An 18476-nucleotide genomic window follows, 5' to 3' on the forward strand; every position below is an offset into this window, starting at 1 on the left:
ATGTAATATGACAGGGAGATATGCCTACTGTAGCTAAGAAGTTAATACCAAGTGTATGTTGTGTCGTAAGCTGTTAGTAGGCCATGTCCCTTCGGCTAATAATTGGGTCCTTTTCCCCCTCATAACTTAGCCTACAGTTCTGGCTTGGTGGTGCACATGTAGCCTACAGCCTGTTTTTAGAGACATGTCATCATCAAATATTTTCAGAGCTTTCATTGTCTGCTTATATTCCCCCTTTATTTATCCTATGGTCCTGACTTGGTGCACAGGGAGAATACGGTAAGAACGGCCCATGTTCTGAATTATGTTGCTGTACATTTCAAAAGTGCTGAACAAATAGTTATATTTACTACGTCTGTCATACCTCGCACATTGATGTCTTTATCGAAATTACGGATTGCCTCTTTTTACGCTCATAGTCCCCTTATGCCATAATTTGTACTTCTCAATTGTCAGTAGAAACAACTGATATGACAAATCAGCCATATCAAATATGTGTTTTTTTAAAGGCAGCAATTGAGGCTGAATGAACTGTATTGCTGCCAGGTGTAGCAGTAGTAAGGCGTTGGGACTGCTGTTGGAACAGCTTTATGTAGGGCCTAACAGTTTGGGCACCGTTAAAGTGCAATAAATGTATTGTTTGGTGTTGTGTGGTGTGGTGTGGTTGCTTTGCTGGCATGCATATACATGTTTTTGCCCCACCAAGATTTACATGCTAAAATCGCCACTGATCGTATCATATTTCTCCAATGCCAAATCAGTGTGTCTTGTTTGCAACGAAACTGTCCCTGTTAGGAATCTGAGCATGGCACTTTAAAATGTTAGGCCTACCTTTCCACTCCAGACAGTAGGCCTACCGACGCAGAAAAAGGTAAGATTCAACAGATGGCTACTCTTCTTTAACAACAGAAGGTCACAAGGGTTTCCCTAAAAGCTGTCTGGGTTTAAACATATTTTGTACAGAAAGAAAATAGCTTAATCAATCTAAAGGTACAGAATTAGATTACTTCCCATGCAAATTACTTTTTTTGTAATAGAAGATTGTATTTCAGACTCTGAATGTCAAAGAAACCAAATCATGATATTCCCATATGCATCGAAGTCATGTCTTTCCAGTGTATTTTCAGCTTGTTTTAAGTATAATGCATAACGGACCAGAGTGCTGTTATAGATCACTGTATGTTGCAACTCCCCTCCAAGTCTCCGACCACTACCTTGTATCCTTTTCCCTCTCGCTCTCATCCAACACTTCCCACACTGCCCCTACTCGGATGGTATCGCGCCGTCCCAACCTTCGCTCTCTCTCCCCCGCTACTCTCTCCTCTTCCATCCTATCATCTCTTCCCTCTGCTCATACCTTCTCCAACCTTTCTCCTGATTCTGCCTCCTCAACCCTCCTCTCTTCCCTTTCTGCATCCTTTGACTCTCTATGTCCCCTATCCTCCAGGCCGGCTCGGTCCTCCCCTCCCGCTCCGTGGCTCGATGACTCATTGCGAGCTCACAGAACAGAGCTCCGGGCAGCCGAGCGGAAATGGAGGAAAACTCGCCTCCCTGCGGACCTGGCATCCTTTCACTCCCTCCTCTCTACATTTTCCTCCTCTGTCTCTGCTGCTAAAGCCACTTTCTACCACTCTAAATTCCAAGCATCTGCCTCCAACCCTAGGAAGCTCTTTGCCACCTTCTCCTCCCTCCTGAATCCTCCTCCCCCTCCCCCCTCCTCCCTCTCTGCAGATGACTTCGTCAACCATTTTGAAAAGAAGGTCGACGACATCCGATCCTCGTTTGCTAAGTCAAACGACACCGCTGGTTCTGCTCACACTGCCCTACCCTGTGCTCTGACCTCTTTCTCCCCTCTCTCTCCAGATGAAATCTCGCTTCTTGTGACGGCCGGCCGCCCAACAACCTGCCCGCTTGACCCTATCCCCTCCTCTCTTCTCCAGACCATTTCCGGGGACCTTCTCCCTTACCTCACCTCGCTCATCAACTCATCCCTGACCGCTGGCTACGTCCCTTCCGTCTTCAAGAGAGCGAGAGTTGCACCCCTTCTGAAAAAACCTACACTCGATCCCTCCGATGTCAACAACTACAGACCAGTATCCCTTCTTTCTTTTCTCTCCAAAACTCTTGAACGTGCCGTCCTTGGCCAGCTCTCCCGCTATCTCTCTCAGAATGACCTTCTTGATCCAAATCAGTCAGGTTTCAAGACTAGTCATTCAACTGAGACTGCTCTTCTCTGTATCACGGAGGCGCTCCGCACTGCTAAAGCTAACTCTCTCTCCTCTGCTCTCATCCTTCTAGACCTATCGGCTGCCTTCGATACTGTGAACCATCAGATCCTCCTCTCCACCCTCTCCGAGTTGGGCATCTCCGGCGCGGCCCACGCTTGGATTGCGTCCTACCTGACAGGTCGCTCCTACCAGGTGGCGTGGCGAGAATCTGTCTCCTCGCCACGCGCTCTCACCACTGGTGTCCCCCAGGGCTCTGTTCTAGGCCCTCTCCTATTCTCGCTATACACCAAGTCACTTGGCTCTGTCATAACCTCACATGGTCTCTCCTATCATTGCTATGCAGACGACACACAATTAATCTTCTCCTTTCCCCCTTCTGATGACCAGGTGACGAATCGCATCTCTGCATGTCTGGCAGACATATCAGTGTGGATGACGGATCACCACCTCAAGCTGAACCTCGGCAAGACGGAGCTGCTCTTCCTCCCGGGGAAGGACTGCCCGTTCCATGATCTCGCCATCACGGTTGACAACTCCATTGTGTCCTCCTCCCAGAGCGCTAAGAACCTTGGCGTGATCCTGGACAACACCCTGTCGTTCTCAACCAACATCATGGCGGTGGCCCGTTCCTGTAGGTTCATGCTCTACAACATCCGCAGAGTACGACCCTGCCTCACACAGGAAGCGGCGCAGGTCCTAATCCAGGCACTTGTCATCTCCCGTCTGGATTACTGCAACTCGCTGTTGGCTGGGCTCCCTGCCTGTGCCATTAAACCCCTACAACTCATCCAGAACGCCGCAGCCCGTCTGGTGTTCAACCTTCCCAAGTTCTCTCACGTCACCCCGCTCCTCCGCTCTCTCCACTGGCTTCCAGTTGAAGCTCGCATCCGCTACAAGACCATGGTGCTTGCCTACGGAGCTGTGAGGGGAACGGCACCGCAGTACCTCCAGGCTCTGATCAGGCCCTACACCCAAGCAAGGGCACTGCGTTCATCCACCTCTGGCCTGCTCGCCTCCCTACCATTGAGGAAGTACAGTTCCCGCTCAGCCCAGTCAAAACTGTTCGCTGCTCTGGCCCCCCAATGGTGGAACAAACTCCCTCACGACGCCAGGACAGCGGAGTCAATCACCACCTTCCGGAGACACCTGAAACCCCACCTCTTCAAGGAATACCTAGGATAGGATAAGTAATCCTTCTCTCCCCCCCTTAATGATTTAGATGCACTATTGTAAAGTGGCTGTTCCACTGGATGTCAGAAGGTGAATTCACCAATTTGTAAGTCGCTCTGGATAAGAGCGTCTGCTAAATGACTTAAATGTAATGTAAATGTATGTAATCGGATCTGTTTTATGGTAGCCAATTGCTTTTTTGACATTTTCTTCAATAAAAGGTAGGCCTATGTCATACCCCCTCAATTCCAGTACTGGTTTTAACTTAACAGTCCTTCACTGACAAGGAGGGAGACTATTTAAAGAGTGCATGGTGGGTGGAGGAATTGAATGACAACTCTATGGATATAACAGCCTATAGCCTAATTCTGTCTGTGAAACAGGAAGAGCTTGCTCTTGTTTCTTAAATATGAAGAAATAGGCTCCAACACAAAGCCCTCTTGTTGTTAGTAAAGTCTAATTAAATGAAGACGGTTTAAATGAATTATTCCTAATCTTATTTGCCTAATTTCTGCTGTCCATTTCCAATTGATTGTGCTGCAACTGCTGCTTCAAGTTTCAGCACCACAATGTAAGTAACTAAAATCTGACTTATTGTGATGTCAATAACTTGTATAAAGACATCATGGGAAAGAAGCATATTGTTTTTCTTCAAATCAATTATAGTAGTAGCAAGCTATCTTAGTTGACCTCCGGTCCTCAAATGCTCTCCTTCTCAAACTGAACAGAACATAGGCTGTAGGCTAGTCTACGCGCAAGATATTGCATTTTTTGTACAAGGCCTTATTCAAAAATTATTTTCTGAGGAATTCTTTGACTCTCCTCCTGAACTGCCACTGTAGGCCTACACAGCATAGCATTGGTTAGGCAGCAAAAAATAAGGTTTTGATCAGCAAGGGCAGAGCAGGCCTCAGGGTTGGAATATCCGTTGCAGTGTGTAATGCAGTCTAGTTGTATTTACGCTATCCCAGCAGCTATCTTAGAAATATAACTTTGCTCTGTGCTTCTCTGAGGATGCACTTCGTAGCCTGTAGCCTATAGGCTATGACTCATTTGATTGAGACCACGCTAAATAGCCTATAGGCACACTTCATATTCCACGCCCAGCAGAGAATCAGGTGGAATCGGGCATCGATATATAGCCTAATATGCAACTAATTCTAAAACAATGAGAAATATTGAAATTTCATCAATTACAAATTACATGATCCTCCCCAGGACTAGATTTAAAAAATAGTAAACCCTCCTCTTGACTGAAATTGAAAAAGCATGACCCTCCCCTAATTTCCTCGAGGTACCCACCCTGTACATTTTTATCCATCTCTTAGCAATTACAAATTAATCGTACTAACTAAGAATGTTCTTAAGTTAAAGTTATAAACAGAAGTGATAGTAATACTATAAATGACTAACCGTCACAGAACTCTTCTGAAGGGTGACACAGCGTTTTTAGTCTGTACTCTTTCCCCCTCCCCCTCTATTCCTATTTCTCTCCCTCCTTCCCACTCTTTCTCCTGTCATAACCTCCCATTGGTTCTACTACAGTATGGACTGACTCAGGCTCTGCCCTGGCTGTATTTCTGCATTGTCATTGTGACTCAGCATTCTGGAGACCCAAACAGAGACTGAAGAGGACGCAAGATGTTCACTCCCTCAATGGTTTTGTTTCAATGGATGTCAAGGACTATACAGAAAGCTATTGCATTGGTGCCTATGGAGTACCCCACTATCACCGTGACAATGGTGGAAGGAGACTAGGTCTCATGACTATTGAAACAGACTTGAGCAGTGATGAGGGCGAAAAAGTCCTGAGACTAGGAAAAAAAGGGAAGAAGTAGAGGACAGCAGTAACATAAACTATGTAACTTACTAAGGCATTTTAAACAAATAGCTGTAATATGGTTGTTTCTGATGAATGTTGGAGGGAAAATACACCAAACACTTTCCTGTTCATTTGGCCAATATACCCCAATCACAACTCAAGTACAAATATTTTTCAATATTACTTTAAACTGTAGGTCTTCCTAACAGTTTAGAAAATCACCACCAAACCCCTTGGTTTTTCACACTCAATAGTTTCCTGTGTGTATCAAGAATGACCCACCTCACATAGGGACATACAGCCAAATTACACAACTGTGGGAAGCATTGTAGTCAACATGAACCAGCATCCCTTGCAAATGCTTTCGACACCCTGTAGATCGAGTCCTTGCCCCCAACAAATTGAGGTTGTTCTGAGGGAAAAAGGGGAGTTTGCAACTCAATATTAGGAAGTTGTTCTTGATGTTTTATACACTCAGTGTATATATACAGTGCCGTACAAAAGTATTTCCCACTTTCTGATGTTCTCTGTTTTTGCATATTTGTGATACTGAATGTTATCAGATCTTCACCCAAAACCTAATATTAGATAAAGGGAACATGAGTTTACAAATAACAAAAAAAATTATACTTATTTTATTTATTTAATTAACCAAGTTACGCAACACCTAATTCCCCTGTGTAACAAAGTAATTTCCCCCTTACACTCAATAACTGGTATTGCCACCTTAAGCTGCAATTACTAAAAACAAATGCCAAATACCATATCGTTTCAAATTATCAGGTAGGTGTGTTATTTAGCAATAAGCATGACAACCTATATTATGGGGTTGCATTGGGGTTGCCCATCTACATTTACCCCTGTGTGCTAATCATTCGCTAGATCAGTGGTTCTCAATCCTGGTCCTGGGGACCCAAAGGGGTACACATTTTAGTTTTTTTCCCAAGCACTACACAGCTGATTCAAATCATCAAAGCCTTTTGATGAGTTGATCATTTGAATAAGCTGTGTAGTGCTACGGCAAAAACAAAAATGTGCACTTGTTTGGATCCCCAGGACTAGGTTTGAGAACCAGTGAGCAAGATCATAAACTCAAAACATTATCTTGTTGCTTGCAACATAGACTATTGCTGACTTGACTGTCCCAAACTTTCCACTGGTACTCAACCAAGGATGTATATACACTGAATAATGTAGGCCTATCTGTTACAACGGACTCCTGTTACTGCTTACCATGCTATGTTGTTGTCTTTGGTCTCTTTTTATGTAGTGTTGTCTCTCTTGTCGTGAAAGGCCTTTTGCCTTTTGTTATGCCGTCATTGTAAATAAGAATTTGTTCTTAACCGACTTAGTTAGCCTAGTTAAATAAATAAAGATTAAAAATAAATAAAGCACTTCTCTGCAGCTTTTGACATTATTGATTATAATCTGCTGCTGGAAAAAGCATAAGTGTAATGGCTTTACATCCCCTGCTATATTGTGGACCTAGAGCTACCTGTCTAACAGAACACAGAGGGTGTTCTTTAATGGAATCCTCTCCAACATAATCTAGGAAGAGTCAGGCATTCCCCAGAGCAGCTGTCTAGGCCCCTTACTTTTTCAATCTTTACTCATGACTTGCACTGGTGCTGAGTGAAGCCTGTGTGTCTGTGACTCAACGCTACACACATCAGCTACCAGAGCAGGTGAAATCACTGCAACACTTAAGAGCTGCAGTCATTTTCAGAATGGGTGGCAAGAAATAAGTTACATGAATTTCAAAAACTGAAGGCATTGTATTTGGGACATAAAATAAAAACACTAAACCCTGAACCTAAACTAAATCTTGTAATGGATCATGTGGAAATGTAACAAGTTGACAACAAACTTCTGAAATGGTAAAAACATATTGATACAACACTAGCTAAGATGGGGATAGATCTGTCTATAATAAAGCACTGCTCTGCCTTCTTAACGCTATCAACAAGGTAGGTTCAACAGGCCCTTGTTTTGTCTCACCTGGACTACTGTCCATCATGTGGTCAGGCGCCACAAAAAAGGACTTAGGAAAATTACAATTGGCCCAGAACTGGCCTGCACGGCTCACCCTTAAATGTACACAGAGAGCTACAAGACATACCACCAGGTCTCTTCACAGTTCCCAAGTCCAGGACATACTATGGGAGGTGCACAGTACGACAGAGAGCCATGACATGGCTGCTATTCCACATCAAGTAACTCACGCAAGCAGTAAAGTCACATTTAAAAACATTAAAACACAATTACATATTCACTATAGATACACACACATGGATTTTGTGTAGTAGATGTGGTAGAGTAGTGGCCTGAGTGGGAACCCTTAATGTTTTGTGAAACCTGTTTAATGTAAGGTTAGTTTTAATGTATAGAACTGGCTTTTTTTGACAGACCCCATGAAGAGTGACTGCTGCCTTGACAGCAGGAAATAGGGATCCATAAAAACAGATTTTGGAAAATTAAGGAATATGCAATTTAATCAGATGCCATCTAGTGGCCTTTTTGGGTACATCAGATTACAAATCTCTGGCCCTCTGTGGCTTTGTGTAAAATATGTTTTCAAATAGAATGACAAAGCTGAAAAACATTGCCCTAAATATAAACCAAGATATTCAATACCATACAAATGTACTCAATTTTACCATGTCAATAATTGGTTGTAGAAAGTATCAAGTTGAAGCGTAATTGAAAACTCCATTGCTGATTAGACCATCCTCCCCTTTAACCAAGTGGTCGAGCCACCAGAAACTCCTTTACTATCTTAAACAATATTTCTCAGTTCAAGTATTAAAGTTTGCCTTGCCTGTTAATTACCAAAATGACAGCGTTCAGTAACTTATGTAAAGTAACAGTAGCGTTGCAACCATATGACAGCTCCAATAAGTCACTTAAGAACGAGAGGCTTGTAGAATCAATCTTTTGAGAATTCGTTCATAATTTGCTGTAGGGGAACTACTGGGCATTACCAACTGAAATAAACACAATGAGTGACAATTTCAGTCAGAGCCAAACTTCATCACTAGAGAAATGTGCCATAACAGCTGGCTAACGGTTTTGATTGACCTCTCGGCTGTCTAATAAACTTGTGATGCAGATTAAAGGTCGACATCCATTTCACTCCTACGGCGCTAGAGTTGACAGCTGGGTCCTTAATTGACATGGCATTATAAGATACAGTAACGGACACCCTCTGTGGTCAGAGGTAACATCCTTTATAAAACCTCATGTTAAACTTCTATTGTTATGACCCTCAGCCACTAGTAGGTCAACAATTGTCAGTATTTATCACTGGTATGAAGATGCTCAGTAAAAGAGCAAAGATCAATAGACTGATACAACATCCATTACACCAGGTCAACACTTAGAAAACAGCAACAAACTTCAGTGATATTTTTTAATTGTTTTATAAGAAGCCTTGCCTCCAAAATACAGTAGTGTTGTCAGAAACATCAATGTCACAGCAGTGTTGCAATTCACCAGTTTAACACTCCCATCCTATGAAAGCAAAGCCAGGAGTCCTGGTCTGAGGCTGGAGACAGTAGCCTGGAGATGGAAGTGGTTTAGCTCTGGCCTCCCAGGGTGTGCTTGTCAAACAGGTACTCTGCCATCTTGTTTTTGACAGCATCCATCTTGGTGAGGTTGGTGATGTGGTCTCCCAGCTTCTTAATGGCCTCCACCTGCTCATTCAGGTAATGGGTCTCCAGGAAGTCACACAGCTAAAGAGGGAAAACACAGGTCAGACAAGAAAATGAATACAGACTATTGTAACCAACTACAGTAACACACAAGAGCCTGGTGGTAATGGCACAAGTGTAGATAATGAGGTCTATTTTTTTAACTAGACAAGTCCGTTAACACTTACTTACAATGGCATTCTAGTGTGGAACAATAGGTTAACTGCCTTGTTCAGGGGCAGAACACATTTACCTTGTCAGCTTTGGGATTCAACCCAGCAACCTTTGTTACTGGCCCAAAGCGCTAACCACAAGACAACCTGCCGCCCCTTATGCATGAGCTGCATTGTGTGCATCTGTGGACTATTGTGTGCGTGTGAAGTAGCAGGTCACACAATCCTGTCATTAGTTATCAGAGCTACAACAACCTGATCATCTCCTGGGACAGTACCTGTATTCTATGTGATACATACATGTGGTTTCACCATAACTTACATGGGGGTCAACCTTGTCAGAGGCAATCTTGTGCAGGTCCAGCAGGGCCTGGTTCACATTCTTCTCCAGCTGCAGAGCACACTGCATGGCCTCCAGCCCATTGCCCCACTCATCACGTTCTGGCTTCTACACAGGCCAGAGTGAACACAGGAGGGTTAGGGACTACTAGCAGATGTTAAGGTCAGGATAAAGTGAACAGAGTTACACCCCTCACAGTTTCAGTTCAGTGGTTAGAGGCAGTATGTTTAGGACTACTCCAGGTTCTCTGTATCAACGTAACGCTGGACACTCCATGGAGTAAAGACATTCTCTATCAGTCTACAATCTAAATGTGTTCGAGGCTCAGGCGCTCACCTTGAGATCCTGGAGTAAAATGCGTCCACTTCTATTGTTCTGGAAGGAGAGTAGCTTTTCTGCGTGCTCCCGCTCCTCGTCGCTGTTCTCCTTGAAGAAATGCGCGAAGCCAGAGAGAGCCACATCGTCACGGGAGAAATAGAAAGCCTGGGTGGATAAACAAAACATTGTAGTTAGAAAAAAACAGCATTCTTTTCTTGTTGTGGCAACTAAGCTTGATGATATAGGGATGAATCAGTCTGGTCTGTTGTCTACTTGGTAACCTGACATTTAACCTGCCAATTAGTTGTTACGCGCTCTGACAGAGGTAGGACAGATTCCCAACTTCATTTGAATGCTATCTAACTGGAGGAGGGTCTTAATAGCCTTGCCAAGGAAAACTCAAATGTACTTCACGGAGTTGAGATTCTTGGCTATTAATTGTCTAGACCTACAGAAAAATCAAGTGGAAAAAGCCATTTAGGACCAGGCATAATAACAGGTAGCTCAACAAAACGGTCCTCTTGGTAGACTCCTTACCATTGAAGTGTAGGTGTAGGAGGCAAACATCTCCAAGTTGATCATCCGGTTGATGGCAGCTTCGCAATCGTGGTGATAGTTCTGGCGGATCTGAGACTCCATTTTGGCAGATTTTCTTTAATATCTAAAGTAACGGTATAAAAATAGGATTTATTCGACTTTTGCTATTATATTTCTGGTAAGTGTTATGTTATCAATCCTAAATGTTCTATAATGCGGGACGAAGGCAGAGGAGTTCCGTTCAATCACTGTTGAAGCAAGAACTTCTTCATGCGTCTTCTCAGACTTGTGAACTGGAAGGAGCCTTGTTCGCTCTATTTATTGTTCCAAACGGAATGCGTCAGTGACATCCACCCTCACAGAGCGGAGCCAATCACCTTCAGAAATTCAACAGGAACTTGGCGGATCATTTGACGACGATCCCACTCCTCAGGAGTGAATGTAACATTGTGTGTTCTCATGAATTCTTGATAATCGTATAGTTGGCCATCATTGTTCAATAATGTTTAATCCAAATAATGTTGTTGTCAAATCAGTCTTGGAAAAATAAATACTTGTTTTTGTGGTTTAAGTCATTCTTATTCCATATTGTATTCTTATGTTCTTTTGTCAGAAGATTTTGGAGTGAGTTAGAAGATTTTATCTTAAAGAGAAGACTACTAATGTTAATCTGAGAGACTATGATATTATGTTTTTTGATATGGACCCTGATTTAACTTTCATTGTTCATTTGTTTATCTTTAATGGAAGATTCTTTATCCATGAAATGAAGTGAGCAGAGAACAAACCCCTCTTCACATTATTTAAGATAGAATTTAAATATTATTTTGAAATGATCAGTAAATGTAAAAACAAAAAAGCAATATTCACCATAAAGAGACTCATATCTCCCTCACTAAATTTAAACATCAGCTGTCAGAGCAGGTCACATATCATTGCACCTGTACATAGCCAAATCATAATCAAAATCAAATCAAATCAAAGCCCATCTGTAAGAGGCCCATCCAACTACCTCATCCCCATATTGTTACTTCTTTTTCTGCTCCTTTGCACCCCAGTATCTCTACTTGCACATTCATCTTCTGCACATCTATCACTCCAGTGTGTTATTGCTAAATTGTAATCACTTCGCCACTACGGCCAATTTATTGCCCTACCTCCCAATCTTACCTCATTTGCACACAATGTATATAGATTTTTTGTTATTGTGTTATTGACTGTACGTTTGTTTATTCCATGTGTAACTCTGTGTTATTGTTTGTGTCGCACTGCTTTGCTTTATCTTGGCCAGGTCGCAGTTGTAAATGAGAACATGTTCTCAACTGGCCTACCTGGTTAAATAAAGGTGAAGTAAAAATTGTTTTTTTTAAATGTTTAACAAATTGAAAAGGAATCTTGATATGTAATACCCCTGTCTGTTAGGTTTATGTACTCTTCTTTGTATATATTTTGTATTGTTGTGTTCATAATCATAAATAAATAAAAATATATAAAAAATATAAATAAATGATGATACCACTCATTCACATCACCTAAAGCAAAGATATGTATTATATTGACAAGAGAGTCGAGTGACCCATCTAACAATGGAAATACATGTGCTCAACGATTGGAGACAGGCAAGATCAGGTGGAACCATTCTAGCCAATGAGAGGGAAGGCACGGGTGTGAACAACACGCAGAACTAGACGTAATTTTTCTCAAAGTTGCCGGAATGCCACGTGCATCCGCATATATTAGTACATTTGTTAAAGCTTAAACATTACGAAAATTCTATATGATCAAAAACGGTTTTATCTCACGTGGACAGATTGTAGGTGGAGTAAATGCTCTTGCCTCGACCTCATCTTAATCTGTTTAAAAATTGTTACTTTGTTTATTACGAGAGTGGATAAATTTACTTGTTTTGACTAATTATGACAATAGTTAAGAAAATGTTTTAGCTAAGCTATCCTTACAAACTGCATAGTGTTATATAAATAATCTAATATAAAGCGTTACTAGCAGACCAAAGCTCTGGTTAAACCGGATGCCCTCAGATGGGCCCAGTGTCTTCAGCCAAGTCTAGAGCATGTGTGCAATAACATGATTATCTGAAGGACACACAGCTGCCATCACGCAAATATTACTCCCCTGTAAAACTCACTGTACACACACACTCTACCCCCCTACTGGTCGGGTGCCAAGAGCAAAGGACTTTGCTGTGCACCAATGGGGCCCGCTCTGGCGAAAGCAAGGCCCGCCTCCAACTCTTCAGGACCTGTTAGAAGACCAACACGACAAGACTCCACCTACATATTCCATGTATAAAATCTGCTGTGACCAATATCTAGGCCTCTTTTTCACCTGACTCCTTACCGGGTTATATGAACTAGATCCGTGCACGTTAAACTGCGGGACAATATATCTTTGACCAATAAACAGCCTTTTTGATATACCTGATTCCACTCTGTCCAGCGTCGTTGATTTGTATTCCCTCTCCAGTATGAAACACTAACAATAGCATATCATTACAGCAGTATGTACCAGTATGTTAGCGAGCTACCTAACGTAAAGTTAGTTGGCTATAAATACATCAGGATTAGTTAAGTGGTATAGTCATTGTGCGTTCTCAATGGACACTGGAAGTAGCTAGGAAGCTAGCCAAAGTTAGCCAGTTAGCTTGGGTGCTTGACTGCCATTGTGAGGTCAAAATGCTCGGATCAACCCTACTCCTCGGCCAGAGCGGCCAGTGTGGGCTCTGAACGCTCTGAGGGCGAAACACTTTAAATTTACGAATGGACAATCTGACAACGCTCTGAATTTATGAACTCAGAGAGCGTACTCTGGCACTCCAGATTTAATTTACAATCACACCCGAAATTGTATAGCAACACCATCAGCTTCCGGTAGACAGGCGAAGTGCTAGTAAGCTCATCTAGATGTTTTACCGTTCTTTTACAGTATACTCAAATGTAACCTTTTATTTAACTAGGCAAGTCAGTTAAGAACAAATTCGGTCTACTCCAGCCAAACCCGGACGAAACTGGGCCAATCACAGCCAGATGTGATACAGCCTGGATTCAAACCAGGTACTAAAGTGATGCCGCTTGCACTGGGATGCGGTGCCTTAGACTGCTGCGCCACTCGGGAGCCCTAGACCACTGCGCCACTCGGGAGCCCTCAGCCTTGTCTCAGGATGGTAAGTTGGTGGTTGAAGATATCCCTCTAGTGGTGTGGGGGCTGTGCTTTGGTAAAGTGGGTGGGGTTATATCCTTCCTGTTTTGCCCTGTCTGGGGGTGTCCTCGGATGGGGCCACAGTGTCTCCTGACCCCTCCTGTCTCAGCCTCCAGTATTTATGCTGCAGTAGTTTATGTGTCGGGGGGCTAGGGTCAGTTTGTACTTCTCCTGTCCTATTCGGAGTCCTGTGTGAATCTAAGTGTGCGTTCTCTAATTCTCTCCTTCTCTCTTTCTTTCTCTCTCTCGGAGGACCTGAGCCCTAGGACCATGCCCCAGGACTACCTGACATGATGACTCCTTGCTGTCCCCAGTCCACCTGGCCGTGCTGCTGCTCCAGTTTCAACTGTTCTGCCTTATTATTATTCGACCATGCTGGTCATTTATGAACATTTGAACATTTTGGCCATGTTCTGTTATAATCTCCACCCGGCACAGCCAGAAGAGGACTGGCCACCCCACATAGCCTGGTTCCTCTCTCGGTTTCTTCCTAGGTTTTGGTCTTTCTAGGGAGTTTTTCCTAGCCCCCGTGCTTCTACACCTGCATTGCTTGCTGTTTGGAGTTTTAGGCTGGGTTTCTGTACAGCACTTTGAGATATCAGCTGATGTACAAAGGGCTATATAAATACATTTGATTTGATTTATGAACTAATAGTATATAGTATGCAGTATGTATGTAGTATACAGTATGTTAGAATGGGTAATCGGACACTTCTTAGGTCTTCTTGGGCAGTGTGCATCAAGCCTCTCAAAGTAAGAGTGCCGATTTAGGATCAGTTTAGCCTTTTTGATCACATTGAATAACACTACATTGATGGGGAAGCTCCTCCCCCCAGCCTCCACTGATTTTACAGGCCCTGATCTTTCCTGGCTTAGTATGTTGGGTAGTGCCTCTACTCCAATTGTTTAAGAACAGGACCCCCTTTCTCCTAAAATGTAAGCCAAAACAGGCTCTATCAGTTTGTCATAGCTACTATCTAGGTTCAGTGTTTGATGAAAAATGATGAAGCTGCTTCAAATGTGGGTAAGGGTCTTCCACATAGATAATCCGTGAAGTATGTGACCTGCTTTCTGTTACTTTGATCAACTGTTTTAGACTGAACCTCAGTTTATAGTGTAAGTTTATCATTAGCGCAAACAAAGTTTGAGGCCATTTTCCCCCTTTAACGAAATGGTCGACCCGCTGGAAACTCATTTACTATATGGACACCTTAAAATTGTCCAGCAAGATTTTCAGTTGCAAGCAACTTTAATACTTTCCTGTCAATTACCAAAATGACTTCAGTAAATTACCAGTAGCTTTGCCACCATATGACAGCTCCAATAAGCCCCTTATGGCGAACAAGAGGCTTGTAGATTTACTATTTTGAGTATTCAGTTCAGTTTGCTGTAGGGGAACAATTGGGTATTACCTGAATTAAACAGAACGGGTAAAGATGTATTGTGTGTCAGTAAGAGACGAACTTCGTCACTAGAGAAATGCACCATAACTTGCGTCCTGCTCGGTAAATCAGTTAGCAAGGGTTTGATTGACCTCTAGGCTGTATAATAACACTTGTGATGCTCAGATTAAAGGTCTACATCAACTAGTTACCCATTTCACTCCTATGGACCTAGAGTTGACAGCTGGGTCCTTAATTGACATCGCACTATTACAAGATACGGTAAAGGACACCCTCTGGTGAGAGGTAACATCCTTTATAAAACCTCATGTTAAACTTCTATTGTTATGACCCTCAGTCAGTAGGTCTACAATTGTCAGTATTCATCACTGGTATGAAGATGCTCAGTAAAAGAGCAAAGAACCTCAATAGACTGATACAACATCCATTACTCCAGGTCAACACTTAGAAAACAGCAACAAACTTCAGTGATATTTTTTTAATTGTTTTACAAGAAGCCTTGCCGCAAAAATACAGTAGTGTTGTCAACAGAAACACCAATGTTACAGCTGTTGCACTGCACCAGTTTAACACTCCCCTCCCTATAAATGCAAAGCCAGGAGGATCTATCAGAGAAGTCAGGAGTCCTGGTCTGAGGCTGGAGGCCGTAGCCTGGGGATGGAAGTGGTTTAGCTCTGGCCTCCCAGGGTGTGCTTGTCAAACAGGTACTCTGCCATCTTGTTTTTGACAGCATCCATCTTGGTGAGGTTGGTGATGTGGTCTCCCAGCTTCTTAATGGCCTCCACCTGCTCATTCAGGTAATGGGTCTCCAGGAAGTCACACAGCTAAAGAGGGAAAACACAGGTCAGACAAGAGAATGAATACAGACTATTGTAACTAACTACAGTAACACACAAGAGCCTGGTGGTAATGGCATAAGTGTAGATAATGAGGTGTCTATTTTTTTAACTAGACAAGTCCGTTAACAAACACTTATTTACAATGGCATCCTAGTGTGGAATAATAGGTTAACTGCCTTGTTCAGGGGCAGAACACATTTTTACCTTGTCAGCTCTGGGATTCAACCCAGCAACCTTTGTTACTGGCCCAAAACTCTAACCACTAGACAACCTGTCGCCCCTTATGCATTAGCTGCATTGTATGCATCTGTGGACTATTGTGCGCGTGTGAAGAAGCAGGTCAAACAATCCTGTGTCATTAGTTATCAGAGCTACAACAACCTGATCATCTCCTGGGACAGTACCTGTATTCTATGTGATACATACATGTGATGTGTGGGTTCACCATAACTTACATGGGGGTCAACCTTGTCAGAGGCAATCTTGTGCAGGTCCAGCAGGGCCTGGTTCACATTCTTCTCCAGCTGCAGAGCACACTGCATGGCCTCCAGCCCATTGCCCCACTCATCACGTTCTGGCTTCTACACAGGCCAGAGTGAACACAGGAGGGTTAGGGACTACTAGCAAACGTTAAGGTTTGGATAAAGTGAACAGAGTTACATCCCTCACACTGTTTCAGTTCAGTGGTTAGAGGCAGTATGTTTAAGACTACTCCAGGTTCTCTATATCAACGTAACGCTGGACACTCCATGGAGTAAAGACATTTATCAGTCTACAATCTAAATGTGTTCCTCGATGCTCAGGCGCTCACCTTTATGTCCTGGAGTAAAATGCGTCCACCTCGCTTGTTCTGGAAGGAGAGTAGCTTCTCGGCGTGCTCTCGCTCCTCGTTGCTGTTCTCCTTGAAGAAACGCGCGAAGCCAGACAGAGCCACATCGTCACGGGAGAAATAGAAAGCCTGGGTGGACAAACAAAACAGTGTGGTTAAAAGAAAACAAAAGAGTGCCGAACGTGACTGTTCTTGTTGTGGCAACAAACCTTGATGATATAGGCATGAATCAGTCTAGTCTGTAGTCTACTTGGTAACCTGACAATTAACCTGTCAAGGAGTTGTTACGCGCTCTGACCAAGGTAGGATAGATTCCCGGCTTCACTTGAATACTATACCAACCTGGAGGGTCATAATAGCCTTGCCAAGTGAAACTCAAATATGTACTTAACGGAGTTGAGGTTATTGGCTACAGAAAAGTCAGGTGAAAAGTGGAATTTAGGCCCAGGCATAATAACAGGTAGCTCAACAAAACGGTCATCTTGGTAGACTCCTTACCATTGAAGTGTAGGTGTAGGAGGCAAACATCTCCAAGTTGATCATCCGGTTGATGGCAGCTTCGCAATCGTGGTGATAGTTCTGGCGGATCTGAGACTCCATTTTGGCAGATTTTCTTTAATATCTAAAGTAACGGTACAAAAATAGGATTTATTCGACTATTTTATTATTATAGTTCGGGTAAGTGTTATGTTATCAATCCAAAATGTTCTATAATGCGGGACGAAGGCAGAGGAGTTCCGTTCAATCACTGTTGAAGCAAGATCTTCTTCATGCGTCTTCTCAGACTTGTGAAGTGGAAGGAGCCTTGTTCGCCCTATTTATTGTTCAAACGGAATGCGTCAGTGACATCCACCCTCACAGAGCGTAGCCAATCACCTTTAGAATTTCAACAGGAACTAGGCGGGTCATTTAAAGACGAGTCCACTCTTACACATCACCACGCACAAATATATTTCATTTTTCTCAAAGTTTCCTGAAAACCACATGCATCCACATATATCAGGACATTTGTAAAAGCTTAAACATTACGAAACTTCTATTCGATCATAATGCTCAAGTAATTTGAAAGTAAACGGGCTTATCTCACGCGGAAAGATCATGGGCAGAGTAAATGCTCTCGGATCAACCCTACTCCCTGGCCAGAGCGGCCAGTGTGGGCTCTGAACGCTCCGAGGGCGAAACACTTTAAATTTACGAACGGACAATCTGACAATGCTATGAATTTACGAACGCCGAGAGTGTGCTCTGGCACTCCAAATTTAATTTACAAACACACCCGAAATCGTACGATGTCTAGCTAGTAATTTGTTATGCTAACAAGCTAGCAAGACGTTGCATAGCAACACCATCAGCTTCCGGTATACAGGCGAAGCACTAGTAAGCTCATCTAGAAGTTTACAGTTCTTTTACAGTATACTCAAATGTAACTTTATTTAACTAGGCAAGTCAGTTAAGAACAAATTCGGCCTACTCCAGCCAAACCCGGATGACGCTGGGCCAATCACAGCCAGATGTGATACAGCCTGGATTCAAACCAGGTATTAAAGTGATGCCGCTTGCAATGGGATGCGGTGCCTTAGACTGCTTGCACCACTCGGGAGCCCTAGACCATTGCGCCACTCGGGAGACCTATGAACTAATAATATATAGTATGCAGTATGTATGTCGTATACAGTATGTTAGAATGGGTAATCGGACACTACTTAGGTCTTCTGGGGCAGTATGCATCAAGCCTCTCAGAGTAAGAGTGCCGATATAGGATCAGTTTAGCCTTTTAGATCACATTGAATAACATGTCAATGATGGGGAAGCTCCTCCCCCAGCAGCCACCCAGCCCCTGATCTTTCCTGGCCTAGTATGTAAGGTAGTGCCTCTACTCCAATTGTTTGAGGACAGGACCCCCTTTCTCCTA

At 43.1% G+C, this 18476-nt stretch overlaps 2 protein-coding genes across 2 annotated transcripts; both read right to left on the reverse strand.

Moving 5' to 3' along the window:
- Nucleotides 1-8615: 8615 nt before the first annotated feature.
- LOC135555923 (ferritin, middle subunit-like) lies at nucleotides 8616-10601 on the reverse strand. Its single transcript, XM_064988740.1, has 4 exons — nucleotides 10278-10601; nucleotides 9759-9905; nucleotides 9405-9530; nucleotides 8616-8951 (listed from the first exon to the last, which is right to left on the reverse strand). The coding sequence occupies exons 1-4, from the start codon at nucleotides 10377-10379 to the stop codon at nucleotides 8796-8798; spliced, it is 531 nt and encodes a 176-aa protein (XP_064844812.1). The 5' UTR covers nucleotides 10380-10601; the 3' UTR covers nucleotides 8616-8795.
- Nucleotides 10602-15359: 4758 nt separating this feature from the next.
- LOC135555924 (ferritin, middle subunit-like) lies at nucleotides 15360-17375 on the reverse strand. The gene is made up of 4 exons (XM_064988742.1): nucleotides 17063-17375; nucleotides 16547-16693; nucleotides 16191-16316; nucleotides 15360-15720 (listed from the first exon to the last, which is right to left on the reverse strand). Exons 1-4 carry the CDS (start codon nucleotides 17162-17164, stop codon nucleotides 15565-15567), a joined length of 531 nt encoding a protein of 176 aa, XP_064844814.1. The 5' UTR covers nucleotides 17165-17375; the 3' UTR covers nucleotides 15360-15564.
- Between the last annotated feature and the right edge of the window lie 1101 nt (nucleotides 17376-18476).

The sequence above is a fragment of the Oncorhynchus masou genome, chromosome 15 (assembly GCF_036934945.1).
Source record: "Oncorhynchus masou masou isolate Uvic2021 chromosome 15, UVic_Omas_1.1, whole genome shotgun sequence".
NCBI classification, from domain to species: domain Eukaryota; kingdom Metazoa; phylum Chordata; class Actinopteri; order Salmoniformes; family Salmonidae; genus Oncorhynchus; species Oncorhynchus masou.

Excerpts from the sequence above, each read along its gene's own strand:
- LOC135555924 (XM_064988742.1), bottom strand. The coding sequence starts at position 17,164 with ATGGAGTCTCAGATCCGCCAGAACTATCACCACGATTGCGAAGCTGCC. Across the intron at positions 16,317-16,546 it reads TTTTACTCCAGGACATAAAG|AAGCCAGAACGTGATGAGTG; the intron begins GTGAGCGCCTGA and ends TGGCCTGTGTAG. Across the intron at positions 15,721-16,190 it reads CTGACAAGGTTGACCCCCAT|CTGTGTGACTTCCTGGAGAC; the intron begins GTAAGTTATGGT and ends TTCCCTCTTTAG.
- LOC135555923 (XM_064988740.1), bottom strand. The coding sequence starts at position 10,379 with ATGGAGTCTCAGATCCGCCAGAACTATCACCACGATTGCGAAGCTGCC. Across the intron at positions 9,531-9,758 it reads TTTTACTCCAGGATCTCAAG|AAGCCAGAACGTGATGAGTG; the intron begins GTGAGCGCCTGA and ends TGGCCTGTGTAG. Across the intron at positions 8,952-9,404 it reads CTGACAAGGTTGACCCCCAT|CTGTGTGACTTCCTGGAGAC; the intron begins GTAAGTTATGGT and ends TTCCCTCTTTAG.